General features: G+C 40.1%; 2 protein-coding genes across 2 annotated transcripts in view; one reads left to right on the top strand and one right to left on the bottom strand.

Annotated features, from left to right (window-relative positions):
• Positions 1–26,107, top strand: part of nid2a (nidogen 2a (osteonidogen)) — a 246,002-nt gene extending 219,895 nt beyond the window's left edge. Inside the window, exons 27-34 of the mRNA XM_073038982.1 lie at positions 16,691–16,912; positions 17,970–18,139; positions 19,378–19,507; positions 21,116–21,287; positions 21,802–21,959; positions 22,094–22,217; positions 24,120–24,232; positions 24,835–26,107. Coding sequence (XP_072895083.1) covers positions 16,691–16,912; positions 17,970–18,139; positions 19,378–19,507; positions 21,116–21,287; positions 21,802–21,959; positions 22,094–22,217; positions 24,120–24,232; positions 24,835–24,845 — 1,100 coding nt within the window. The 3' untranslated portion in view covers positions 24,846–26,107. The remainder of the gene's footprint in view (positions 1–16,690; positions 16,913–17,969; positions 18,140–19,377; positions 19,508–21,115; positions 21,288–21,801; positions 21,960–22,093; positions 22,218–24,119; positions 24,233–24,834) is intronic.
• An 827-nt stretch (positions 26,108–26,934) lies between these two features.
• The window catches only part of rtraf (RNA transcription, translation and transport factor), a 50,245-nt gene continuing 49,283 nt past the window's right edge, over positions 26,935–27,896 (bottom strand). The window contains exon 8 of the mRNA XM_073039837.1: positions 26,935–27,249. Within this exon, the coding sequence (XP_072895938.1) occupies positions 27,095–27,249 (155 nt within the window). The 3' untranslated portion in view covers positions 26,935–27,094. The remainder of the gene's footprint in view (positions 27,250–27,896) is intronic.

The raw sequence follows: 27,896 nt of genomic DNA, 5'->3' as shown, positions 1-27,896 counted from the left end.
TTTGCTTCCTCCACCCTCGCGCGTCCACACAACTTTAAAGGATTTGTTTAATCAGGCACCTTGTAAACTATTTCTGTGGTCTAATATTCCCTCCAGCACCCCTCTCAGAAGATATCTTATCGGTTAGTAGGTTAATGGATCATGTGGGTGTAATTGGGTGGCATGGGCACATGGCCACAAGGGCCTGTCTGGGTTGGCACAATAGTGTAGAGGACAGTACAATGCTTTATAGTACCAGCAACCTGGGTTCAGTTCCTGCTGCAGTTTGTACATTCTCCCCGTGAGTCAGAGGTTACTGGGTGGTACAGCTCAAAGGGCCTGTTCCATGCCGTCTCTCAATAAACAAACAAATAAATAAATATCCAGTACAGAGTGTTTTAATGTAACAATTTCCAGATTCTATGATTGTACAGCCAGACCATGGCATTAAGGGTGGTTTAAAGACTCAAAGGTTACAGAGTCTGCTTAGGGGAGTGCCAGCTAACTCTGAACCCAAGATAATGTTCAGTGTGTGTTGAATGGGGACAACTGAATGGGCTCTGGGTGTCAAAATGTGAGAGGGACACATTACATTTTAATGATTGATTGAACAAATTCTTTACTTTGTGTGGAGATGTTAGGGTGGGAGGGGGGAAAGAGTTAGAAGCCAATGGGATACTAAGTGGAATAATGGAAATAGAAAGAGTTAGTTGGACAATTGTTTTTAAAAAAAAGACCACAGTTTCTGGACCAGCAATCATAAAGTGATTTTAATAAAATGCAGTTCAGTAAATGCTTTGTCATGATGAGCAATTAACATCCCATTCCCTCTCTTGTGCACCATAATGGAGACTAAATCTTTATGCAACACACACAAAATGCTGGTGGAACGCAGCAGGCCAGGTCATCCTTCATCCTGATGAAGGGTCTCGGCCTGAAACGTTGACAGCGCTTCTCCTTATAGATGCTGCCTGGCCTGCTGCGTTCCACCAGCATTTTGTGTCTGTTGCTTGAATTTCCAGCATCTGCAGATTTCCTCGTGTTTGCGACTAAATCTTTATGATGATTTAGTGGTGGGGACAGTATAAGAATTAATTAGTTGATCCAAAATGGTGCCACCATATTTGTCCATGTTACTTGGCCAATGCTTTGTCACAGACAAAGAAGTTTTATATCATTAATTAGAAAATACCTACTTTAGATAAAATTGCTGGAAAAGTATATTTTGCATATGTTATTCTTGAAATAATCTCCAAAATCAAGTTCATGCCTATAGTTATGATATTCAGACTTCAAAAGTTCAAAGTACATTTATTATCAAAGTATGTTTATCTTGTACAACCTGAATTCATCTCCTTACAGACAGCCACAAAACAAAGAAACCCAAAAGAACCCATTAAAAAAAAGACAGTCGCGCATCCGATGTTCAGAGAGGGAGAAAGAAACAAATTGTGCAAACAATAAAAGTAAGCAAATAGCATTCAGAACAAAAGTGACACAAAGCCTGGAGCAGATCCACAGCTCCGTTCAGCTCAGAGTGGAGTAAAGGGCCCAGAGCAGTGAACAGAACCGGCCCGACCCTTCCGCCTGGTACTGACCCTGGAGAGACTTGTTCTGGAGCAGCTCCAGCCTATGGTTAGGCCACACTTAGACTCCCTCCAGTTCGACTACCAGCCCCAACTAGGAGTTGAGGATGCCATCGTCTACCTGCTGAACCGTGTCTATGCCCACCTGGACAGGCCAGCGAACACTGTGAGGGTCACGTTTTTTGACTTCTCCAGTGCGATCAACACCATCCGTCCTGCTCTGCTGGGTGAGAAGCTGACAGTGATGCAGGGGATGCTTCATGGATTATTGATTACCTGACTGGCAGACCACAGTACGTGCGCTTGCAACACTGTGTGTCAGACAGAGTGGTCAGCAGCACTGAGGCTCCACAGGGGACTGTCCTGTCTCTCTTTCTCTTCACCATCTACACCTCAGACTTCAACTACTGCACAGAGACTTGCCATCTTCAGAAGTTTTCTGATGACTCTGCCATAGTTGGATGCATCAGCAAGGGAGATGAGGCCAAGTACAGGGCTACTGTGGGAACTTTGTTACATGGTGCGAGCAGAATCATCTGCAGCTTAATGTGAAAAAAACTAAGGAGCTGGTGGTGGACCTGAGGAGGACTAAGGCACCGGTGACCTGTTTCCATCCAAGGGGTCAGTGCGGACATGGTGGAGGATTACAAGTACCTGGGGATACGAATCAACAATAAACTGGACTGGTCAAAGAATACTGAGACTGTCTACAAGAAGGGTCAGAGCCGTCTCTATTTCCTGAGGAGACTGAGGTCCTTTAACAACTGCCGGACGATGCTGAGGATGTTCTATGAGTCTGTGGTGGCCAGTACTATCATGTTTGCTGTTGTGTGCTGGGGCAGCAGGCTGAGGGTAGCAGACACCAACAGAACCAACAAACTCATTCGTAAGGCCAGTGATGTTGTAGGGGTGGAACTGGACTCTCTGACGGTGGTGTCGGAAAAGAGGATGCTGTCCAAGTTGCATGCCATCTTGGACAATGTCTCCCATCCACTCCATAATGTACTGGTTAGGCACAGGAGTACATTCAGCCAGAGACTCATTCCACCAAGATGCAACACAGAGCATCATAGGAAGTCATTCCTGCCTGTGGCCATCAAACTTTACAACTCCTCCCTCAGAGTGTTAGACACCCTGAGCCAATAGGCTGGTCCTGGACTTATTTCCACTTGGCATAACTTACTTATTATTATTTAATTATTTCTGGTTTTTATTTTGCTATATTTCTACTCTATTCTTGGTTGGTGCAACTATAACAAAACCCATTTTCCCTCGGGATCAATAAAGTATGTCTGTCTGTCTCTGTCTGACACCCTACCTTTTCAAAATGGGCAGCCATTTACATTGTCCAAACATCAGGCCATTCCTCGGTCTGGGACCCGGGCCCTGTGGCTTTGAAACGTTTTGGGCCTGGACCACGCCGCCAGATTCCAGCCCATACCTGAACTTTACAAAATGACTTGGCGCTTAGATCCATCAAACTTCAGGTTTTGGTGGATGGGCCTCACCTATGCCTCACCTCTGCTTGTCCCGGCTCTGCCTCGCATCCACTCCTTTGACCCTCGGACTCTGCCTCACCTCTCCATTATTTGTGGTGATTATTTTTGAGAGATTATAACAGAAAAAGTGTTATTAACAAAGTATTTATCGTATTGTTTGTTTTGTTTGCTGCCAATAACTAGTCTCTGGACTTCACCAGCGTCATCTTAAACCAGAAACCCTCAACCATGGAAGCCAAAGAGAAGGCCATTTAGCCCATCATTTTCACTAAAACTATCCAGTCTAATTAGATTTATCTTTCCTTTCCCACATCCCATTATATATGCCCTTTTGCTATATTATTCTGAATCCTCTCGAACTATTGCTAGATGGGGCAAGATAGTTCTCAGTTATCACCTGGATATAACCTTTCAGCCGGCTACAACCCGATGCCTATGTCTTAAAATGTTCAATTTCCACTTGTCAATGTCCAAACCAAAATTTAAAATGGAAGGAAATTGTAGGACTAGGATTTGGTTCTCTATCCTTGTGAGGCTCTTCTCCTATTTAATGTGATTGTGGCAGATTCTTATTCCAACCCGTCAGGCTCTTCATTTAGAAATATTTTAGAATTGATTTTGTTTTTAAAGCTCTTAATGGCCTGGGACCAGAGTACACAATCGTTTTCATTTTATAATCCTGCTCAAGTTCCCAAGTCTTCTCTGCCAGTCTCTTAAAATTAAACAATCTCCCTCAAAAGATCAGCTTTTTGAACCATGTTCCTAAACTCTGGAATTCAATACCTAAAACTATGATGAATACAGACTCAACTGACACTTTTAACACCCCCTCGAAACCCATTTATTTAACCTTGCCTTTAACTAACATCTTTTGTCTTTTATTTTCATGTTACTTTTTCTTTTAATTTTATTTTTATGTTTGTGCTTTTATCCCACTGTAAAGCTCTTTGAACTGCATCATCTATATGAAAAGTGCTCTAAGTTATTATTATTAATTGATGAGCATTATTAATATAAAAATACCTGAACTTTCAACTTTCTTTGGTATAATTCCTTTTTTATTATCTGCCTCTTTCTTAACTTTATTCCTGAATGCTCTGGTTTCAAGTTTTACACCATGCCCCCAGTTGTAGACTTCCTAAACCAGTGGAAATAACACCAGTCTCGGCATCGGTTCCTCTTGACATCTTAAACTTCAATCAAATCTAAGTTGCAGAGAACAGTCCCGGTTTGTTACTGGCACTCCTAATTTAACTCTGAGTCCAGGGAGGAGAGATTCATCCTTGTTTGTTGGGCTAAAGATGCATTGCAACACAGCTATGCAGAACACCTCAATGGAGTTAAATTTTGGAAGTGGAGCATTTCATTGGCCTTTGATTTCTTTTTGCATCTGTCAATGGCAATGCATACAATTGGACTTTAGACTTTGCTGATTTTCGATGTTTATTAAATACTTCTGTCTTTTCAGGTCTCAGGCAAATGACCTTAAGTTTGGCTATGTTGAAATTCATTTCTCATGTAGTTCTCTACATTTCCTTCAAGTCTATATCATTTTAACAAGTAGTCATATGACCCCACTGATTTTCCTTGCAACCTATTCTCCACACATTCCCATTATCTCCTGCAGTTTCTACCACACACCATCACACACACTAGGGGCATTTCACAGTGGTTAAATAACCTACCAGCCAACACATCATTGGGATGGGGGAAGAACCAGAGGTCCCAGTTAACAGTAGAACATGTATATCCCACACAATGGTCTGTACTGAACCTAGCTCTGTAGAACTGTGAAGTGACAGTTCTATTAGTGATTTAATCTGCATTGCTTACAGTGCTGTCTGATTGTCACTTATGGGCAAACATGTACAAAGGCTTTTCGATCGCATTGTCCCCATCACAAATAAATTACAATAGCAAGTCGTGGCCCGAAATCAGAATGTTACAGACATCAGCAGTTAGATCCTGTCAGTGGTATCAGTAAGTGACATATTTCTACCTTCATAGTCAGCTTCTTAGCCAGTGCAGTAAATTCCTGTCAGATCCATGGATTTTAACTTCAGGGATTTCTTCTGAGGGATTTTTCTGTGTGTCCAGAAGACACCTGATAAATAAAAGTCACAACTCCGAATTGGAGGGACAAGAGGGGGCGGTGTTGCATTGCTTGTCAGAGGAAATATTACAGCGGTGCTCTGGCAGGATAGATTACACGGCTCGTCTAGGGAGACTATTTGGGTGGAATTGAGGAATGGGAAAGGTGTAGTAACACTTCTAGGGGTATATTATAGACCACCTAATGAGGAGCGAGAATTGGAGGAGCAAATTTGTAAGGAGTTAGCAGATATTTGTAGTAAGCACAGGGTTGTGATTGTGGGAGATTTTAATTTTCCACACATAGACTGGGAAGCCCATACTGTAAAAGGGATGGATGGTTTGGAGTTTGTAAGATGTGTGCAGGATAGTTTTTTGCAGCAATACATAGAAGTACCAACTAGAGAAGGGGCAGTGTTGGAACTTCTGTTAGGGAATGAGATAGGTCAGGTGACCAAGGTAAGTGTTGGGGAGCACTTCAGGTCCAGTGATCACAATGCCATTAGTTTCAATATAATTACGGAGAAGGACAGGACTGGACCCAGGGTTGAGATTTTTGATTGGAGAAAGGCTAACTTTGAGGAGATGCGAAAGGATTTAGAAGGAGTGGATTGGGACAATTTGTTCTATGGGAAGGATGTAATAGAGAAATGGAGGTCATTTAAAGGTGAAATTTTGAGGGTACAGAATCTTTATGTTTCTGTTAGGTTGAAAGGGAAGGTTAAAAGTTTGAGAGAGCCATGGTTTTCAAGGGATATTGGAAACTTGATTTGGAAAAAGAGATATCTACAATAAATATAGGCAGCATGGAGTAAATGAGGTGCTCAGGAATATAAAGAATGTAAAAAGAATCTTAAGAAAGAAATTAGAAAAGCTTAAAAGAAGAAGTTGCTTTGACAAGTAAGGTGAAAATACAAACCCCATTTCCAGAAAAGTTGGGATATTTTCCAAAATGCAATAAAAACAAAAATCTGTGCTATGTTAATTCACGTGAACCTTTATTTAACTGACAAAAGTACAAAGAAAAGATTTTTAATAGTTTTACTGACCAACTTAATTGTATTTTGTAAATATACACAAATTTAGAATTTGATGGCTGCAACACACTCAACAAAAGTTGGGACAGAATTAAAATAAGATTGAAAAGTGCACAGAATATTTAAGTAACACCGGTTTGGAAGACTCCACATTAAGCAGGCTAATTGGTAGCAGGTGAGGTATCATGACTGGGTATAAAAGTAGCGTCCATCAAAGGCTCAGTCTTTGCAAACAAGGATGGGTTGTGGCTCACCCCTTTGTGCCAAAATTCATGAGAGAATTGTTAGTCAGTTCAAAAGGAACATATCCCAACGCAAGATTGCAGAGAATTTAGGTCTTTCAACATCTACAGTACATAATATTGTGAAAAGATTCAGGGAATTCAGAGACATCTCAGTGCGTAAAGGGCAAGGTCAGAAACCACTGTTGAATGCGTGTGATCTTCGAGCCCTCAGGCAGCACTGCCTAAGAAACCGTCATGCTACTGTGACAATTATAGCCACCTGGGCTCGGGAGTACTTCGGAAAACCATTGTCACTTAACACAGTCCGTCACTGCATCCAGAAATGCAACTTGAAACTGTATTACGCAAGGAGGAAGCCATATATCAACTCTATGCAGAAACGCCGGCGAGTTCTCTGGGCCCGAGCTCATCTCAGATGGACCAAAAGACTGTGGAACCGTGTGCTGTGGTTAGATGAGTCCACATCTCAGCTAGTTTTCGGAAAAAACTGGCATCGAGTTCTCTGTGCCAAAGATGAAAACGACCATCTTGATTGTTATCAGCGAAAGGTGCAAAAGCCAGCATCTGTGATGGTATGGGGTTGCATCAGTGCCCACGGCATGGGTGAGTTGCATGTATGGGAAGGTACCATTGACTCTGATGCATATATTAAGATTTTACAGAGACATACGTTGCCATCAATGCGACGTCTCTTTCAGCAGGACAATGCCAGACCACATTCTGCACGGGCTACAACAGCGTGGCTTTGTAGCCTGCTGCCAGTCCAGATCTATCTCCTATTGAAAATGTATGGCACATCATGAAGAGGAGAATTAGACAACGGAGACCACGGACTGTTGAGCAGCTGAAGTCTTGTATCAAGCAAGAATGGACAAAATTTCCAATTGCAAATTTACTACAATTAGTATCCTCAGTTCCAAAACAATTAAAAAGTGTTATTGAAAGGAAAGATGATGTAACACAATGGTAAACATGCCTCTGTCCCAACTTTTGTTGAGTATGTTGCAGCCATCAATTTCTAAATTTGTGTATATTTACAAAATACAATTAAGTTGGTCAGTAAACTATTGAAAATCTTTTCTTTGTACTTTTGTCAGTTAAATAAAGGTTCACGTGAATTAACATTCCACAGATTTTTGTTTTTATTGCATTTTGGAAAATATCCCAACTTTTCTGGAAATGGGATTTGTAAATCCAAAGGGTTTCTACAGTTATATTAATAGCAAAAGGATAGTGAGGGATAAAATTGGTCCCTTAGAGAATCAGAGTGGACAGCTACATGTGGAGCCGAAAGAGATGGGGGAGATTTTTAACAATTTCTTTTCTTCAGTATTCACTAAGGAGAAGGATATTGATTTGTGTAAGATAAGGGAAACAAGTATGGAAGTTATGGAAATTATGATGATTAAAGAAGAAGTCCTGGCGCTTTTAAGGAATATAAAAGTGGATAAGTCTCCGTGTCCTGACAGGATATTCCCTAGGACCTTGAGGGAAGTTAGTGTAGAAATAGTAGGAGCTCTGACAGAAATATTTCAAATGTCATTAGAAATGGGGATGGTGCTGGAGGATTGGCGTATTGCTCATGTGGTTCGATTGTTTAAAAAGTGTTCTAAGAGTAAACCTAGCAATTATCGGCCTGTAAGTTTGACGTCAGTGGTGGGTAAATTAATGGAAAGTATTCTTAGAGATGGTATATATAATTATCTGGATAGACAAGGTCTGATTAGGAACAATCAACATGGATTTGTGCGTGGAAGGTCATGTTTAACAAATCTTATTGAATTTTTTGAAGAGGTTACTAGGAAAGTTGACGAGGGTAAAGCAGTGGATGTTGTCTATATGGCCTTCAGTAAGGCCTTTGACAAGGTTCCACATGGAAGGTTAGTTAGGATGGTTCAATCGTTAGGTATTAATATTGAAGTATTAAAATGGATTCAACAGTGGCTGGATGGGAGATGCCAGAGAGTAGTGGTGGATAACAGTTTGTCAGGTTGGAGGCCGGTGACTAGTGGTGTGCCTCAGGGATCTGTACTGGGTCCAATGTTGTTTGTCATATACATTAATGATCTGGATGATGGGGTTGTAAATTGGATTAGTAAACATGCAAATGATACTAAGATAGGTGGCGTTGTGGATAATGAAGTAGATTTTCAAAGCTTGTAGAGAGATTTAGGCCAGTTAGAAGAGTGGGCTGAAAGATGGCAGATGGAGTTTAATGCTGATAAGTGTGAGGTGCTACATTTTGGTAGGACTAATCAAAATAGGACATACATGGTAAATGGCAGGGTATTGAAGAATGCAGTAGGACAGAGTGATCGAGGAATAATGGTGCATAGTTCCCTGAAGATGGAATCTCATGTGGATAGGGTGGTGAAGAAAGCTTTTGGTATGCTGGCCTTTATAAATCAGAGCTTTGACTATAGGATTTGGGATGTAATGTTGAAATTGTTCAAGGCATTGGTAAGGCCAAATTTGGAGTGTTGTGTACAGTTCTGGTCACTGAATTATAGGAAAGATATCTACAAAATAGAGAGAGTGCAGAGAAGATTTATTAGAATGTTACCTAGGTTTCAGCACCTAAGTTACAGAGAAAGGTTGAACACTTTGGAGCATCGAAGGTTGAGGGGGGGTCTTGATAGAGGTATTTAAAATTATGAGGGGGATACGTAGAGTTGATGTGGATAGGCTTTTTCCATTGAGAGTAGGGGAGATTCAAACAAGAAGACATGAGTTGAGAGTTAGGGGGCAAAAGTTTTGGGGTAACACGAGGGGGAACTTCTTTACTCAGAGAGTGGTAGCTGTGTGGAATGAGCTTCCAGTAGAACTGGTAGAAGCAGGTTCAATATTGTCTTTTAAAGTAAAATTGGATAGGTATATGGACAGGAAAGGAATGGAGGGTTATGGGCTGAGTGCAGGTAGGTGGGACTAGGTGAGAGTAAGTGTTCGGCATGGACTAGAAGGGCCGAGATGGCCTGTTTCCGTGCTGTAATTGTTATTTGGTTATAACTATGGACCTTTCCATTGCTGCAATCAAACTATTTATTCAGCTGTATCACGTATCATTTACTCTTTACAAATCTCTGCTGGTTCATTCTGATAAGCAGAAAATGTTTGGTCATTTTATCTTTAATTCCCCTTTCAATATCCTGTCATCAGATCTCAGGTGAATTCGCCAATGATTCCCTGGTTCTCCCTCTCACCTGACTTAAACGTCAGAGTAGCATGCAGTTTTCCGTTCCAAAGGGAGACTTCCTAAAACAGGAAAGCTCTAGAAGCTTTAGAGGGGGAAAAGAAGCTACAGTTGCAGGGCATGTGAAATAAAATTAGAAAATGCTGAAAATGTTCAGAGTAACAGAGGCTGACTGACCCGATGAGTCTGTCATGATTTAGAAGATTATGTTTTTGTCAGCATGCTTATTTTTTTGCTTTATGTGTCAATATGCTGGTTTTTGCTTTGTTGATCTACTTTTTCTTTCAATTTTGTCCGGTCTGGATTATCCTTGACTGTTTTTATTGGCAATTAGATTTCTTGTCTTCAGGGGATGAGTTGGGCTAAGCTGCATAAAATTGAGCAACTCCACAGATTTTAAATGACAAAAACAGAAAATGCTGAGAACACCCAACAAGTCTGCACGTATCTTTTCAATTTTTTCTTTTACATCCTTTAGCAGACAAATCTTCGGTTTGGTTACAACGCATATCACTGTGCCGCACAGGAGACTCTGTCTGATTTACTAATCCAAAAGTTGCATCTGCTCAGTACTTTTTTCTACTCATTTTTACACTTAAGAAGTAAAGTTTATATTTCTCTTGTTGATATTTCTGAAGAAAAATACTGTACAGGATCACTTAATTTTACAGTGCCTATAAAAAGAGCTCACCCCACCCAAGAAGTTTTCATATTTTATTGTTTTACAACATTGTATCACAGTGGATTTAATTTGGCTATTTTTTGACACTGATCAACAGAAAAGACCCTTTTGTGTCAAAGTGAAAACAGTTTTCTACAGATTAGTTTAAATTTATTACAATTATTAAACACAAAATAATTGACTGCATAATTACTCTTCCCCCTTCAAGTTATTATTGATGAGATGCATCTTTGGCAGCAATCGCAGCCTTGAGTCTGTGTGGATGGGTGTCTATTAGCTTTGCATATCTGGACACTGCAATTTTTCCCCATTCTTCTTTACAAAACTGCTCAAGCTCTGAAAGATTACATGGGGATCATGAGTGAACAGCCCTTTTCAAGTCCAGCCACAAATTCTCAATTGGATTGAGGTCTGGACTCTGACTTGGCCACACCAGGACATTAACATTGTTGTTTTTAAGCCATTCCTGTGTAGCTTTGGCTTTATGCTTGGGGTCATTTTCCAGCTGGAAAACAAATCTCCCAAGTCGCAGTTCTCATGCAGACTGCATTAGGTTTTCCTCCAGGATTTCCCTGTATTTTGCTGCATTAATTTTACCCTCTACCTTCTCGAGCCTTCCAGGGCCTACTGCAGTGAAGCTTCCCCACAGTATGATGCAGTCACCACCAGGCTTCACGGTAGGGATGGTGTGTTTTTGATTATGCCAAACATACGGCAAACACTACACCAAACAGCGTTTAGTCTGATGGCCAAAAAGCTCAATTATGGTTTCATCAGACCATAGAACCTTCCTCCAGCTGACTTCAAAATCTCCCACATGCCTTCTGACAAACTCTAGGCAATGTTTCATGTGAATTTTTCTCAACAGTGGCTTTCTCTTTGCCACTCTCCCATAAAGCTGTGACTGGTGGAGCAACTGGACAACAGTTGTAGAATGTGCAGTCTCTCCCATCTCAGCCACTGAAGCTTGTAACTCCTCCAGAGTTGGCTTAGGTTTCTTGGTGTCCTCCCAACTAGTTCCCTTCTTGCACGGTCACTCAGTTTTTGATGATTGATTTCACTGTATTCCAAGGGATTTTCAGTGACTTGGAAATGTTCTCGTACCCATCTTCTGACTTGTGCTTTTCAATAAGCTTTCGGCAGAGTTGTTTGGAGTGTTCCTTTCTCTTCATGGTGTAGTTCTTTCCAAGATACTGACTCGCCAGCAGTTGGACCTTCCAGTTACTGGTGTATTTTTACTACAATCAGCTGAAACGACTTGACATTCATTTTCCCTCTTTAAATTTTAAGCTATTCCTTATAAGACAATGTCATCATTAATTTGGTATCACATTATGGTATCCAATTTAGCTACTGCAAAGTTTGTAGTTAACACATAAATTTTTCTACCACATTTTTAAAACCTTTGCAATTTCTTCTACAATCTCTTTTTCTATTCCGGGAGCCCTCATCATTTAAGCTTGATTGCTTTCCTTTTTTAAACCAATTTGCTTTTTTTAAAAATGCATTTTCTCTGTGAATACCTACTTTCAGTGGTGACTTCCACTTCCTCGTCAGGAACTCCTTTGTGCCTTCAATTTTCCTTTGCAAAGCTGGGGAGAAATAGAAATGCTTCTCTATTATTTCCTCACACTCAACTACACGATGGCCTCCATCTAACAGATCCTTCATTTTAGTTTTCTCTTAATTTTAGTTTTTGTTTACCTGCTGTACAGTTTGGATCTTAATTCGCTTAAACGTTTTTCCAAGCTGATATCTAACTTGTCTGTTTTTGTTGAAACCTATTTCTGCAACTATCCTTCTAACGAGTTGCTTTTAATCTCTTGCTGACATGTAACAAGCACCTAGTTTTTAAGTCTAGGATCTTGTAATTAAATATTCACCACTACTGGCCCAACTTTTCTTTTAAAAACTAGTTGATTGAATAATGCAGGGAATTACACAGGACATGCATGGTGAACAGTAGAGGGCTGAGGAGTCTGGTAGAACAGAGGGATCTGGGAATACAGATCCATAATTCCATGAAAGTGGCATCACAGATAGATAGAGTGGTAAAGAGAGCTTTTGGTATATTGGCCTTCATCAATCAAAGCAATGAGTATAAGAGTTGGGATATTATATTGAAGTTGAGAATCAGAATCTGGTTTAATACCACTGGCGTACGTTGTGAAATTTGTTGTTTTGTGGCAGCAGTATATTGCATAATGCATAATAATAGAAGTATATATAAAACTAATTTCATTAAGTAGTGCAAAAAGAGAGATAATCACAAGTGAGTTAGTGTTCATGGGTTCATTGTCCATTCAGAAATCTGATGGTGGGGGAGAGGAAGCTGGTCCTGAAACGCTGAGGGTGCCTTCAAGCTCCTGTACTACCTCCTTGATGGTAGCAATCAGACAGGGCATATCCTGCGTGATGGGGTCCTTAATGAGGGATGACACATTTTTGAGGCATTGCCTTTTGAAGGTCTCCTCAATTTTAGAATGGCTAGTGCCCATGAAGGAGCTGGCAGAGTTTACAACTTTCTGCAGCTTTTTCTGATTCTGTGCCATGGCCTTTCCATACCAGATGATGATACAACCAATTGGAATGCTTTCCACAGTGCATCTGTAGCAGTCTCTTTGGTGTCATGCCAATTCTCTTCAAACTCCTGATGAAACCTAGCTGCTGACATGCCTTCTATGTAATTGCATCAATATGTTGATGCTACTACAAAGAAGGCAGATCCTCAGATGTTGATCCTAGGAACCTGATACTGCTCACCCTTTCTATTTACGATTCCTAGATGAGGACTGGTTTGTGTTCCCATGATTTCCCCTTCCTGAAGTCCGCAACAATTCCTTGGTCTTACTGGCATTGAGTGCAAGGTTGTTGCCGAGACACCACTCAACCAGTTGATCTGTCTTGCTCCTGTACACCATCTGAAATTCTGTTTGCAATAGTTCTGTCCTCGACGAATTTATAGATGGCATTTGTGCTGTGCCTAGCCACACAGTCGTGGGTGTAGAGAGAATAGGAGTGGGCTAAACACACATCCTTGAGGTGTGTCAATGTTGATTGTCAGCAAGGAGGAGGAGATGTTATTTCCAGTCTGCACTAGCTGTGGTCTCCCAAAGAGGAAGTCAAGGATCCATTTGCAGAGGGAGGTACAGAGACCGAGGTTTTGAAGCTTGTTGATTAGAACTGAGGGTATGATTGTGTTGAACGCTGAGCTGTAATCAATAAACTGCAGGCTGGCATGGGTATTGCTACTGTCCAGGTGATCGAAGGCCGAGTGGAGAGCTAGTGAGATTGTATCCGCTGTAGACCTGTTGAGGTGTTAGACAAATTGCAGGGCATCTAGATGCTTGATTAGGCAGGAGATGATTGTGGCCATGACCCATCTCTCAAAGCACTTCATCACAGTAGATGTGAGTGCAACTGGACGATAGTCCTCGAGGCAGCTCACCCCACTCTTCCTGAGCACTGGTATGATTGCCACCCTTTTGAAGCATGTGAGAGATTAAAGATGCCCTTGAAACTCCATCCTGTTGGTTGGCACAAGTTTTCTGTGCCCTACCAGGTACACCGTTAGGACCTGTCATTCTCTTGAAAGAGGTTCTGCCATTGGTCTCCAAGACAGAGATCACAGGGTCACCAGATGCTGCAGAGATTCGCACGGATGCAGCTTTATTCTCTCTTTCAAAGCATGTGTAAAAGGCTTTAAGCTCATCTGGGAATTCAGCAGCACGGCCACTCATGATGTTAGGTTTGGCTTTGTAAGAAATAATAGCCTGCAAACCCTGCCAGAGATGACATGCATCCAATTCCACCTCAAACCTCAATCAAAATTGATTTCACGCTCTTAATGTCGCCTTCCATTGGTTGTAACTGGACTACTTCCGTAATTCTGGATCACCAATCTTCAATGCCACAGATCTAACCCTTGGCAGACTACAAATCTCCTGGTTCATGCACAGCTTTTGGTTTGGGTATATCTGGTACATTCTTGTTGGCACACACAAAACCATACAGGTCTTAATGATGACAACTGTGGAGTACTGTATTCATTCAGATTTTAAGATGAATCCCTGAATATTGTCCAGTCCACTGACTCAGAGCAGTCCTGTAAGCACTCCTCCATCTCCCCTGACCATACCTCTTGGTCCTTACCATTGGTGCTGTTGTCTTTAGTCTCTGCCTATACGGTGGGAGTAGAAGTACAGCCAGGTGCCTGAACTTCCCAAAGTGTGAGTATTGGATGGCACGATAAGCGTTCTTAATTGTGGCATAACAATGGTCTAGTGTTTTATGTTGCAGTGTTCGCTGAGCTTGGCAGTTAGCTAGCAGTTGAGGTGACATCCTCACACACAGCTGCTGGCCTTTCTGGGAGTGCTCATGTTTATATAGTGGCCCCCCCCAGACCCGTTCGCTTGCCTCAGTCTCGATTGACTACCCCTTTAGTTGACCTTTGGATTCTATTGGCCCGCTTAGCTGAAGGGGCGGCCAATCAGGACCACAGCAAGCAAACCGGGGGTGGGTGAGGGGGGGGGGTGTATAAACACAAGCACTCCCTGAAAGAAAGACTGACAACAGTGTATTGAGGATGTCACTTAGATGGGCGATTGAAACGTCTGTAAGCTAATTACCAAACTCGGCGAACACCACAACATCAAACTCCTCAACCCGAGCTACCAATATTCACCACCATCCTAAATGATCAAGTGCGTTGGCTCCTCTGCTTTCACAGATGATACATTGGTGGTAGTTCTTCAAAAACTTCAAGTTGAACAAGACACTGGTGAGGCCTAATGTGTGCAGTTCTGGTCACCTACCTACAGGAAAGATACCAATATGTTTTAAAGAATACAGAAAATTTACAGGGATATTGCTGGAGTTATGGACCTGAGTTATAAGCAAAGGTTGAATAGGTTAGGATTTTATTCCCTGGAGCACAGGAGAATGAGAGGAGCTTTGATAGCAGTGTATAAAATTGAGGGGTAATAGGGTAAATGCAAGCAGGCTTTTTCCACTTAGGTTGGGTGAGACTAGAGCTCCAAAATAGTGCTGGTGATATACAACGACATTTGGTAGACTGCTCAAAAGCTATTAAATATTCTCCAGGTTCTGAACTCTGATTGCTGCAATACACAGCCTGTAATTTCCCTTCAAGAAATGTACTTCTGAACTAAGTGAATGAGCAGTTTTACAATCTCCTGAAGGATTTGGTGAACTTGACTCTTGGGAATGCAGGCATGGCACCTTGAAGATGAAGGACGGCTGTCACTGGAGTGGACTTCAAACCAGATTAAAGCGTCAGGGTCCAGGAGAGGAAAATGAACCACAGTCAGCCCCACTACTTTGTGCCAGCCAAGGTCTCCTACCTGAGCTTATCACACCTGCTTGACTTTGACCTGTCTCCCTCACTTCCTGCTATTACCATCAGGTGGAGGGCGTAGGAGTCTATGGTCCCCCATTTGAGAGTGGATGTTGTCATACAGTGGACTGGCTCCACTCGTCTCAGCACAAACTGACCCTGCAACCTGTGGACTCACTTTTGGGGATTCTGCAGCTCATGTTCCATGTATTATTTGTTTACTTTTCTAAATTATTTACAAGTTTTCTTTGTTTCCACATTAGCTGATGTCGGTCTTTGTTGTATGTGGTTTTTAATGGATTCTATTGCATTTCTTTGTTTATCTCTGTACTATTGTTTACAATCTCAAGTCTCTATATGGTGTAGTGTGTGTAGGCCTCCGTTAGTCTCGATAGACCATGGATTTGCACCTTGGAAAGTTTCCAGGGTGCAAACCTGGGCAAGGTTTTTTTAAATGGAAGACTGGCAGTTGCCCAAGCTGCAAGTCTCCCCTCTCCACAGGCATTAGGGCCCATACAGCTTGGCACGGGTGTCGTCGCAGAGCAATGTGTGGTTAAATGCCTTGCTCAAGGACACACACGCAGCCTCAGCCAAGGCTCGAACTAGCGACCTTCAGATCACTAGACAAACACCTTAACCACTTGGCCACGTGCCAACACTGTATATGGTATACATACATTGATAATAAATTTATTTTGAACTAGAGGTTGTAGATTAAGGGTGAAAGGTGAAGTGTTTAAAGGGAACATCAGTGAATTTCTACACTTAGGTGGCAATAATGTGGAATGAGCTGTCAATAGAAGTAGTAGATGCGGGTTTGATTGCAACATTTTGAGAGAGATTTTGATAAATACATGGATGGGAGGGTTATGGGGTCTAGAGGCAGGTCAATGAGGCTGCCCAGACTATATGTGTTGAAGGGCCTGTTTCTGTGCTGTATGACTATGAATTAAGTTATTATAAGAAGGTGTTGTTGCACAAAAAGTGGATTCAATATTTTAACAAAATCATGTGATGTATTCCAGAACCCTTACAGCGTCCGCAGACAGTGTGTGAGCGCTGGAGGTTCAGCCTTCTGGAACACTATGGTGGCAGACCAGCTGATGACCAGTATGTACCTCGGTGCACAGAGTTTGGAGATTTCAGTCCTTTGCAGTGCCATGGAAACAGTGGTTATTGTTGGTGTGTGGATAAAGATGGTCGAGAAATTCAAGGAACGCGGACTGAACCTGGCACTCCACCAGCATGTGAGAGCTTGCATCTTTTACTTTGGTTGTAAAAGTTAAGTTTTTTAATAGCAAAGGAAAAAGGATGAGGGTTTGCTATTGGAACCTATCGTATGGTGAAAGGCCTTGATAGAGTTGATGTATAAACAATGTTTCCTATGGTGGGAGAGTAAGACCAGAGGACATAGCCTCAGAATAGAGGTGCAAAGGTGCATCCTTTTACAACAGAGATGAGGAGGAATTTATTTTGCCAGACAGTGGTGTACCTGTAGAATTCTTTGTCACGGGCAGCTGTGGACACCAAGTCTTTATGTATATTTCAGGCAGAGGCTGATAGATTCTTGTTTGGTTAGGGCACAAAGGGATATGGGGAGAAGACAGCAGATTGGGGCTGAGAGGGAAATTGGATCAGCCATGATGAAATGGCGGAGCAGACTCAATGGGCCAAATGCCCTAATTCTGCTCCAAAATCTTATGGTCTTATAATGAAAAGTGATATCTGGTAAAGGCTTTAATATGTGCTTTTCAGAATGTGAAATCAGGGCACTTTATTCTTGGAGGAAAGAATCTGCATTCATATAGTACCTTCCACAGCTTAAGGAATTCCAAAATGCAATGAAATTCATTAAGTATTCTTTTGAATTACAGTCAGGTGTAAACAACAGCCACTTTTGTATCACTGTCTGCAAGCAGCAACAAATAATGGCCGAGTACTGTAATTGGTTTTGGTCATGTTGGTTTGCATGAGACCAGGACGACCTCTCCTCACCGTTGCACAGCTTACTCTTTGAATGATGTGCATCTTGCATCCAAAGAATGACACCTTGAACGGCAGTGCTCCCTGAAAATTTTATTAAAATAGTGTCCTGGGCTTTCTGCTGAACTCACAGAACTTCTTGAACAGTCTTTAGATGAGAGGGCTGCAAAACTGAGCCAAGGCTCACAAATGTTGAAAATGTTCTATATTAATAATATACATATATAAAATATGATTCTTGCTAGTTGTCTCTGAATGAAATTGTATCACAACCATGGTGCATTTATAAACACAAGTTTACACCTGTTTCTGTATTACCAGGTATACCAACTGTTGCACCTCCCACCACTCAGCCAACTACAGCATCGGTTGTGACTGCGCCACCCACAGGGGTCTTCCTTTTATATGCTCAGGGACAGCACATTGGGTACCTGCCCCTGAATGGTACTCGGCTAAACACAGAGGAAGCCAAGAGCCTGTTAGCTCTTCATGTAAAGTATCTACTTTAAAAGTGTCTCCATTAGTATATAGCTCCTTCACCGATGGGAGAGAGGAAAGTGGAGTGTGACTTTTCTCAACTCTGTGATGAGTATAAATAGTTAATTAATTTCCACTTAAGTTTATTAAGAAATCAGACCAAGCACTGGGACTGAAAATATTTGTAACTGCAGGACTTGTAAGCTTTTTTTAAAAGGCTGGGATTACACCCTTTTTACGTTTCTTTATGCTATTGAAAGGAAGATGTTTGGCCCATTGATTCTGTTACCAGTTTCAGAGTAAACTAATCAGTCCCATTCACTACTAAGCATTAGATGTTTGAACTTGAAGATTTGGACAATAGCTGGGAAATTGGATTTGAGGCACAGGATCATGCACAATTTCACTGAATGGTGTAATAGGCTGAAGGGGCCGAATGGCTTTCTATATATTTTGTCTAGAGTCATGGGCTTCCAACAGTCCTTTCGACCGACTAAGCCTGTGCTGACCATCAGCCACTTACTTACATTTTCCCATTCTCATCAGCTCCCTGATTCTGCACACACAAAAGGTAATTTGCAGTAACTTAGCAACCTGCACATCTTTGGGGATGTGGGAGGAAACCTAAGCACACTGAGGAGACCTATGTTCTTAGAGTATATACAAACGCCACCAAGCCAATAACCATGGTTGTGGGCCTCTGGTGCTGTCAGGCAGTGGGTCTACTAGCCTTGCCATGCTGTAGTCCTTTATTTCAGCACAATTTGACTCTCTTGCTGCCTCTTCCCTCCTCACCCCTCAGTCTGTCTCTGTCCCTCCCCCCAATTCCTTTGCCGTCATTCCAGAGGAAACTGAAACGAGCTGTTGATAGGTGCAGGCAACCGCTAATGAACTGAGCAGATTAAAGTTCGTATTATACACCTGTTGCAATTTTCCCCCTTGTTTTTAAATGCAATGAATCATTACCTCTATGTACTTGATATTTTAATTAATTCTTACAACTGGACATCAATAATCTAAGTGGAAAAACTCTGGTAAGGACATAGAAAGGAAGTGGCAGCAGCTGCACGTTAACTTCTAGGTTCCATTGACAGTGCTCAGTTTGTTGTTTATTGCAAACTACCATTGATGTGACATTCTCTAGTTCCTTACAGATCTGTAAGTTTGCCCAGAGTAAGTTTATTTATATTAATTTACCAGCTATTGGTCTATGAGATGATTAACCTTTTTTGGTTTGTTTTTCCTTTCCAAGGGTTCAATTATTATTGGTATTGACTATGACTGCAGGGATAAGATGGTTTATTGGACGGATGTTGCAGGCCGAACTATCAATCGAGTTAGTTTGGAACCTGGTGCAGAGCCAGAAATAATCATTAATACAGGTTAGTTCTCAGTAGTTCTGCTTTAGAAAATTATTGTGCTCTTGTATTAGATAAATACAAAATCCTGATTGTGAGAGAAAAACTGCTATAGGATTTTTAAAGAAAATTGACATTAAGATTATCCTTTAATAGGCATAATGAACATAAGTTATCTTTAGGGGTATTAACATTTCTTTAAGAGTTAAGACATCCAGTAGAGTATTAAATTCTTAATTGTTGTGGAAATCCTTCCATGCTGCATCTCCACTAATGGTTGCTACATATATTGAAATATACTAAGACCATAAGCATAGGAGCAGAATTAGGCCATTAAGCCTGTTGAGTGTGCTGCACCATTCCATTATGGCTGATCCCAGATCCTACTTAACCCTATACATCTGCCTTCTCACCATATCCTTTGATGCCGACAGATCAGGAAACAATCAACTTCCGCCTTAAGTAAACCCACGGACATGGCCTCCAGCAGTCTGTAGCAGAGCATTCCACAGATTAACTATTCTCTGGCTAAAGTAATTCCTCCAAACCTCTGTTCTAAAGGGTCACCCCTCAATTTTGAGGCTGTGCCCTCTAGTTCAAGATACCCCCACCATAGGAAACATCCTTTGCACATCCACCCTATCAAGTCCTTACATATCTTTAAATTTTCAACAGTGCACTAATTTATCCCACTCTGAACTACATTTTCCCAGCTCTTTTGTATTGAATTCACTATTGGGGCCGGAGTAGTTCTCTCTGAAAAGAGGGAGGATGCCATAAGTACATAAATTGACAGATGAAAAAGTTGCCTTCCGATCCCCATCCTGATCACCGGTGTCGGTGTGCTCTGCTGAAGTATGTGCACAAGAAGCAGACACAATCAGACCCGGGATGAATACCCTATCAATTTGCTGGGTCCAGACGTGGAACATGAGAATGCCCAATTGTTAGAAAAACTAGACAACTGTCCAGCATTGTGGAATTTTAGCCAACTTGATTCACTGTCTTGAGAACAGGAGAGAAAATTTTTTCTTTTGCATTAATTTTAATTTAGAAATATAGCTCTAAAATGTGAAACTTGTACAGCAAGTTCATTGTTCCAGAAATGTAGTCATCTAAAGGGACAACATGAGATTAATATACAAGAGCTTCTGTAGAAGCAGAGAATAGGAATGGCAGTAGGGCCTTTCAGTGTGCTTTTCTGTTCAATATGAACATTGCTGATCCTCATCTCAGTTACAAATCTTTCAATTTTCCTACTGAAATTAGTTCACTTCATTGGAACGGTGGCAGAAGGCAAAGGCAGAGACCAGAACCGGAGTGGAATAGGGAATTAAAATGGCAGGCAAGCTCAGTGTGTCTTGTGAACTATCCCAAAATGGTGGAGGACACGTTGTGAAAAGCAAATGCTGTATATTGAAAAGGAAGAAGTGCAAATGAATCAGTCCATTGCCTGAAAAGACTGTTTAAAACTCTGGCTGATGGGGAAAAAAGAAGTGAAAAAAAAAACTGTGACGTCTGTGTTAGTGGAGATGCCCATACTATGATGGAAGAAAATACATTAACAGTTTCTGAATGATAGGGTACATATTGAATGTTTTATACTACCTTTTACTTCTACTTCCATTTTAGGACTGACTAGTCCTGAAGGACTAACCATAGACTACATCCGCAGAAACCTGTTTTGGACCGATAGTGGATTAGATAAAATAGAAACAGCTGCAATCGATGGGTCCAAACGGCGAGTTCTTGTTGATACTGATCTGGTAAATCCCAGAGCAATTGTAGTGGACTCTCGTAGTGGGTAGGTTTCACCCGAAGCTCTAAATGTTCACAGATTTAAATTTAGCTTCAAGTTTAATTTTCCATAAAGTTTTAGAAAAAAATACTTGGGATGTTTAATTTCCAGATAGGCATGCATGTGAAGCCTATATAGACATCCTGATTACACCTTTAAAAGTTGTCAAGCAAACAGCAGCATTTCTACAAAATGTTTTAACATATGATAGCAATCTAAATTATATGATTTGGAAACATGTCGTACAGATGTTACTACACTCAATATTATAATGTCAAATCCTGTTTTTAGGATTAAGGGCATTTACATTCCAGTGTGCTGATCTGCAAAGAATGCTCATTCCACCAATGTTCCAATGGAATTACACAACCCCTGGGGCTAACAAATGTTTCCTTTTAAGATAACCTCAGAAGATAATGGTTGGTTTTATAAATACTAAATGATAGGGTCTCACTGTTTTTAGATTAGATACTTGGACTGGTTTGAATTAAATCTTAACACACCTCTGGTTTCTTTCCAGTAACCTTTACTGGACAGACTGGAATCGTGAAGCTCCTAAAATTGAAACTTCTCATTTAGATGGAACTAATAGAAGGATATTAGTTAAAAATGATATTGGATTGCCCAATGGGTTGACATTTGACCCATTTTCCTCACAACTCTGCTGGGCTGATGCTGGTAAGTTTAATAAGTTGGTTTTAAAAGGAAAATAACTAATTTTAAGACATAACTGTAGAATACAATAGTATATTTCCATTTCTGAAATTTGCTGCTCAAGTATAAAAAATGTCTTGTATTTTTACGATGAAAAGGAACCAAATATCTGGAGTGCATATTTCCAGATGGGACAGGAAGACGAGTAGTGCAGAGTGGTCTAAACTATCCTTTCAGTATTGTTGCCTACTCAAACCATTTTTACTACACAGACTGGAGAAGGTGAGTAAAAAAAACACATTTGCTGAATTATTGATTTAAATGTAAAGTCATGGTTTTAATATGTTGTGGATATTTGTCAGATCCAAAACCAGGGCACTATTTTAAACAACAAACTCACTGTGAAGATTGGTTTATTTAATCAATAGTGATATCCTGAACAATTAAGTCACTGAATGAGGAACTCTCATGTAATGCATTGTGTGCTACATAATTCTTTTTAAAAACCCTACTGCCAAATGTGATTGTGCAGCTTATGTGATGCACATAAGGAAAATTTGAACCAGATCGTGCGTGTGTATGTGTATATATATATATATAAATAATACATAATATACACACACACAGGGATCATTGGGCATTTCAAGTGATGCCAAATGGCAGACATTGTCAGCACTACTTTGCCTTGGTGAGGAACATCCAAGATTTAGTTTGAAATTCATCAAGGGGTACATACATCTCTGACAAGAACTTCATTTAAAGAAAATTCCAGACCACTTCCCCAAAACTGGATGCCGCCTTAAACAATTGCAGACTATAAGGGTTTCCATGTGCTGTTGAGTTCCAGTCATGATACGTAAAGGGAGAACATACTTGTTCCCATGTAATTTGCTGCTGCTATGCTTCAGGGGCAGGAGTTTCAAAATATTGATGTGAGGAAGTTTTTAATCCAGTTTTAATGTCCTGCACGTGCTTAAATGGGCATATTTAGCAGATTATTTCTCGGAGGGCAAGGATGGTTAGTGATTAGCTGATTAGAGATGGCGAAATAGGAGCTCAGGAGAATGTTCTAAACCACATTCTGAAGCTTACTGAGGAAGAGGTGATTGGGTTCAACTTTTGAACATAGCATAAACACGAGGAAAGTCTGCCGATGCTGGGAATCCAAAGCAACAGATACAAATTGCCACATCTGTTCCCAAGATGCAGCTTCCCTATCCAGAAAATCAAAGATGTCCTCCTCCTCCAAAGAATGGGATTTCCCTTCCTCCACTATCGATACTGCCCTCACCTGCATCTCCTCTATTTCCCTAACATCTACGCTCACACCACTTTCCCGCTATCTTATCAGTGATAGAGTACCTATCACCCCATGAGCCTCCACATCCAACACATCATTCTCCGCAACTTCTGCCATCTCCATATTGTTACATCAGCACCCCTCCCACCATTTTCCATAGGAATTGCTCCTTCCATGTTACCCTCTTCACTAATCTCCTTCCCAACACATCCTTGCAGGTGGCCTAAATGCCACACCTGCCCATTCACCTCAATTCTGGGCCCCAAACAAGTGAGGGAACACTTCACCTGTGAATCTGCAAGGGTTGTCTATTGTGCCCAGTGCTCCCTATATGCACACCTCTATATTGGTGAGACCCATTGTAAATGGGGAATAACTTTGCTGAGTATCTCTGCCTATCACTTCCCTTTCTCCTCTGGTCCACTCTCCTCTCCTATCAGATTCCATCTTCTGCAGCCCATTACATTTCCCACCCACCTGGCTTCATCAACTTCTAACTATTCTTCCCCCGCCCCCTCTCTTTTTTATTCAGGCGGCCTCCCCATTCCCTTTTCAGTCCTGAAGGGGCTCAGCCCGAAACATCAACTGTTTATTCATTTCCATAGGTGCTGCCTGACCTGCTGAGTTCCTCCAGCATTTTGTGTGTTGTCCTGAACATAGCAGCAATGTGCTGGGTGAGGGCAGAAATCTGTGAAAAGGGAACTGAAGCCAAGGAGCTCTCCTGCTCCAGTGTTTTACAAAAGTAGATTCATAAAGGATTGCTAATTTAAACCATTTGAATAGATCAACATGGACAATATTTTTTGGATATTAAAGAAAATGGACTTAATCCTTCACTTCAGCAGGGGCATACAATTTGTTACTTTAACTTTGTGATTTTTCAGAGATGGGATTATTGTTGTGCCTAAAGATGGCAGCCAGATTACTGATGAGTACCTACCCGATCAGAGATCACATCTATACGGAATAACTGTTGCTTACCCTCGTTGTCCATATGGTAAGAATAAAAACAAAGCTTCTTGCTTAAAAAAAAAGTAAATCTATTCAATGCAGAACTACAGCATGAACTTTGTTCTAAAAGTAGTTCCTAATGTTTTTCAGTCCATAATATACAATTATGATAATACTGAATCTTCAACCATTCAAGTTCCAAACAGTTCCACTGTGTTTGATAGTTTTATTGCCATCTCCTAAATCTAACCTTAATTTACCTTTATCAACTTATGAAATTGTTCTTTAATGAAGTAGTTTCTAGGTTTTTGTATTTCAATTCCTACCTTAATACCTTGTACACTACAAATATGTTTATGTTGTGTATAATGTTTAAAATTAGTAAATGTAATCAGCTCCACAGTGTGTTTGATGGCAATATTGGAAGGTACAATCACCAGGTAGCTGACAGTAATCAACATCAGGAAAGGACAATATCCATGTTTATAGAGATAGTTAAATATTTATCAGTAAGCATTCCTGAAGGTTGTAAAATCAATGCCACCAAACATCCTAGAAGGTTCAGTGAATTTTATAATGAAGTCTATATATTTCTCAAAATGACATTTATCAAAAGATTTATCGATACTTTGTGAAATTTTTTTGCAGGAAGAAAATAATGTCTCTACTGATAATGGCAACAGTTTTTCATCATTCTACATATGGAGGGTGCTATTTGGATTAGGGTGCTGCAGACAGAAGTGAATTCCGTTACCCCTCACTACCCCCTATTAAGTAAGAGAATCAAAACGAAAATGAAAACAGAATAACTATTCTTGTTAATTTTCATACCTCATTACTTAAAAGAAAACCACTACCATACTTACTGTTAAATTTTAGACAATCACTGCCTAGTATAAATACCAGCATACGAGCCCTCTAATTTTGAAATTATAAGAACAGTAACTTTAAGCTGTAGAGGCTTTAGGGAAGTAATATTTTTCTAAGTTTACAAATTCTTTTTCTTTTCAATTATCGCATTTCTATATTATCTTAACCACCTTAAGTCTAACCATCTTTCTAAATCTTGACATCTAAAGGGGACAATAATTATCAGTTTATTAGCCAGGTGCCATATAGTTGTTGGCCTGGTCAAGTTTAGAGATTTTTAGTTGTTTGAATACAGCATGTGATAACAAAAAGCACAAAAAACAGTTGCAGATTATTGTACATATTCTTACTTAACCAATACTTGATAAAATTTACTAGAAAGGGTACTTTAAATAGGCAGCAATCTGAAACAAAGCAATAACTGGATTTTTGAGAAATGTGTATCAACAATGATGCATTTGTTCAAAGTGAAACCTAAAGTGTAAAAACCCCTTCAAAGGAAGATGAAAATGGAAAAAACCTGTCAAAATTCTTGTCCACTTGGCACCAAGTCCTTACAAAGTGTTCCCAACAATTGGAGAGGTTTTCAAACCATGGTTGCTTTAAAAAAAAAATCAGGTTATTTAATAAGGGAAACAAATATTTTTTCTGGCAGTTAGATAGTTCATTTTTGGTGATCTCAAATATTTTTATGGTTTAGTAATATGCAGTATTTATGTTACTAGGAGTTGTATTACCGGTAAATATATCTAATGATTTTGCAATTAACGTGATGAGAAGCCCAGAAGAGCAATCTCTTAGAACACATTTTGTACTGGAGTTCAGACAATTGCATAGTTGAAAGAGCAGGAGATGCAGATTAAAATTAAAATAGCATGGAAAGAAGCTTGATATTAACTTTTTCTTTATCATTAAGATGCAGTGGGTACATTTGAAAGATTGGACCCAAATAGTTTGTTAGCACTAACCTCCCTAGGTGCAAATGGGATTGGACTTATTTTTAATTATTATTATTGCAAATCTACAATGATTATTCATATAAAATTCAATTTTTTTTTTAAAAAATGCTTACCTCAAGATTTTTCCAGGAAATTCTATGATCAATTTACATCTGAAACTTTGATCTAAAGTCTGTATTGTTAGGTTAATGTAAATGCTATTAGTAGTTAGCCAGATTTATAAAAATTATATTGCTGCAAAGGAGGTCTGTTCCCCAAGCTATTGTAGCCTTTTAGATAAGAGTTGTGCTTTAAGCTATAGCCTGGCAGTAGGCAGATTTTTCACAGAATCAGAAAATATTTGTTTCTTCAGTCTAACTTTGAATAATTCTTGGAAGCACCACTGCTGCCTGATACCATGCCTCTACAAGCAATTGACAAGCTACCCAGATGAAAGTGGACAAGGGGATTGAAAAGTAATGATTCCTTCTACACAAGCAGCACTGATTTTCTTTTTACAAACATTAGGCTAACCCTCCATTTGAAATTTAAACAAATTCTGATGAAAAAGCAGCACACACCTCCATAAGCAATTCTCAAATGATCAATATACTGTTTATCACTGAAAAATAAATTAAGCCGTTCTAGCTGTAGTATTCACTGTGAGCTATTATGTTGATTAGTATTCTCAGATGATTTATGCACCAGTAAATATTTGATTAAATAAATCTGTTCTTAAAAAATCTATTATTTTGTATTTGTTTCATGCTAAAGTATAAGATTTACTGTTGTTCCATGCAAATTACTTTTCCTGTAAAGGCATAAAATAATTGACAGAATCTAAACAGTTTAATTTTATACTTCTATCCATTTCCTTTTGTAAAGTGTATATACCATCTAAAACATAATTAAGTAGACAAAATCATTGTTATGCACACTCTTGTACTTTGTTCCAATTTGACAATAAAGTCATCTTTTAATTTTTGATTTTTTAATATTTATTTCACTTTAGTGAAGTTATCCAGACTCAAACAGTTCTTTGCATCTACAGTGTTTCAAAATCACAAAGCTGTGGAGAATGTCAAACTTCCACTTTTTGATCATCTTCCAACCTTTCCCAGCCTGTGGTCAGTTTTAGGATCTGCTATTATTGACTGAACAGCTACAATAGCCTCATTAATCCTGGTTTGAAGGTCGCGTAGTTCTTCAATATGCAGCAGTCGGAGGACTCTTGCAGCTTCATTCAGAGTGGCATCTGTTAAATCAATATTAAACTAATAGTTATATCAAAATTCAGAAGGTACATATGTTGTCTATCAGTGGTAAAATTCAAAATGTAGACAAATAGAATCTGCAGCAATAGACAAAGTTCTGGAGGAACTCAGTGGGTCAGGCAGCATCTATGGAGGGAAATGGACAATCAATGTAGAGGGTCAAGACCCTTCACCTGACTGAAAGGTAGAGAATGGATAACCAATATAAAGGTTATTCCAGGTAGAGTGTGTTAGACAGACAAGGAACGGAGAGAGTGGGAATGATTTAAGCAGCCGGAGGTGATGGGTGGAATATGACAGGAGGGGACAGCAGACCATGGAATGGAGGGAGGAAGATAGGGCAGTGTCCTGGTAGAAACAGTGTGTGGGTGAAATGGTTCATCTGCATTGAGATGAGTGAGAAAAGAAAAAAGGGGCGGGTGGGTGTGGAGGGGAGTAATTACCAGGTTTGAAAATTTGATGCTCATGCTACAACATTAGAGACTGCCCACATAGAATGTATCTGATAGCTGCAATAGGGGCTAGTAATTTCACAGTGAAACCCACCAAATAATTCTTTGGTCTCAGTTTTTCCCAAATCAAAAAAAAAGGCATAGCCACTTTAACTGATGCAGAGAAGATACAGATA

This window comes from Hemitrygon akajei, chromosome 3 (genome assembly GCF_048418815.1).
Source record: "Hemitrygon akajei chromosome 3, sHemAka1.3, whole genome shotgun sequence".
Taxonomy (NCBI): Eukaryota; Metazoa; Chordata; class Chondrichthyes; order Myliobatiformes; family Dasyatidae; genus Hemitrygon; species Hemitrygon akajei.
The sequence above is the reverse complement of the archived record's forward strand: the minus strand, read 5'-3'. Positions and strand labels throughout refer to the sequence as shown.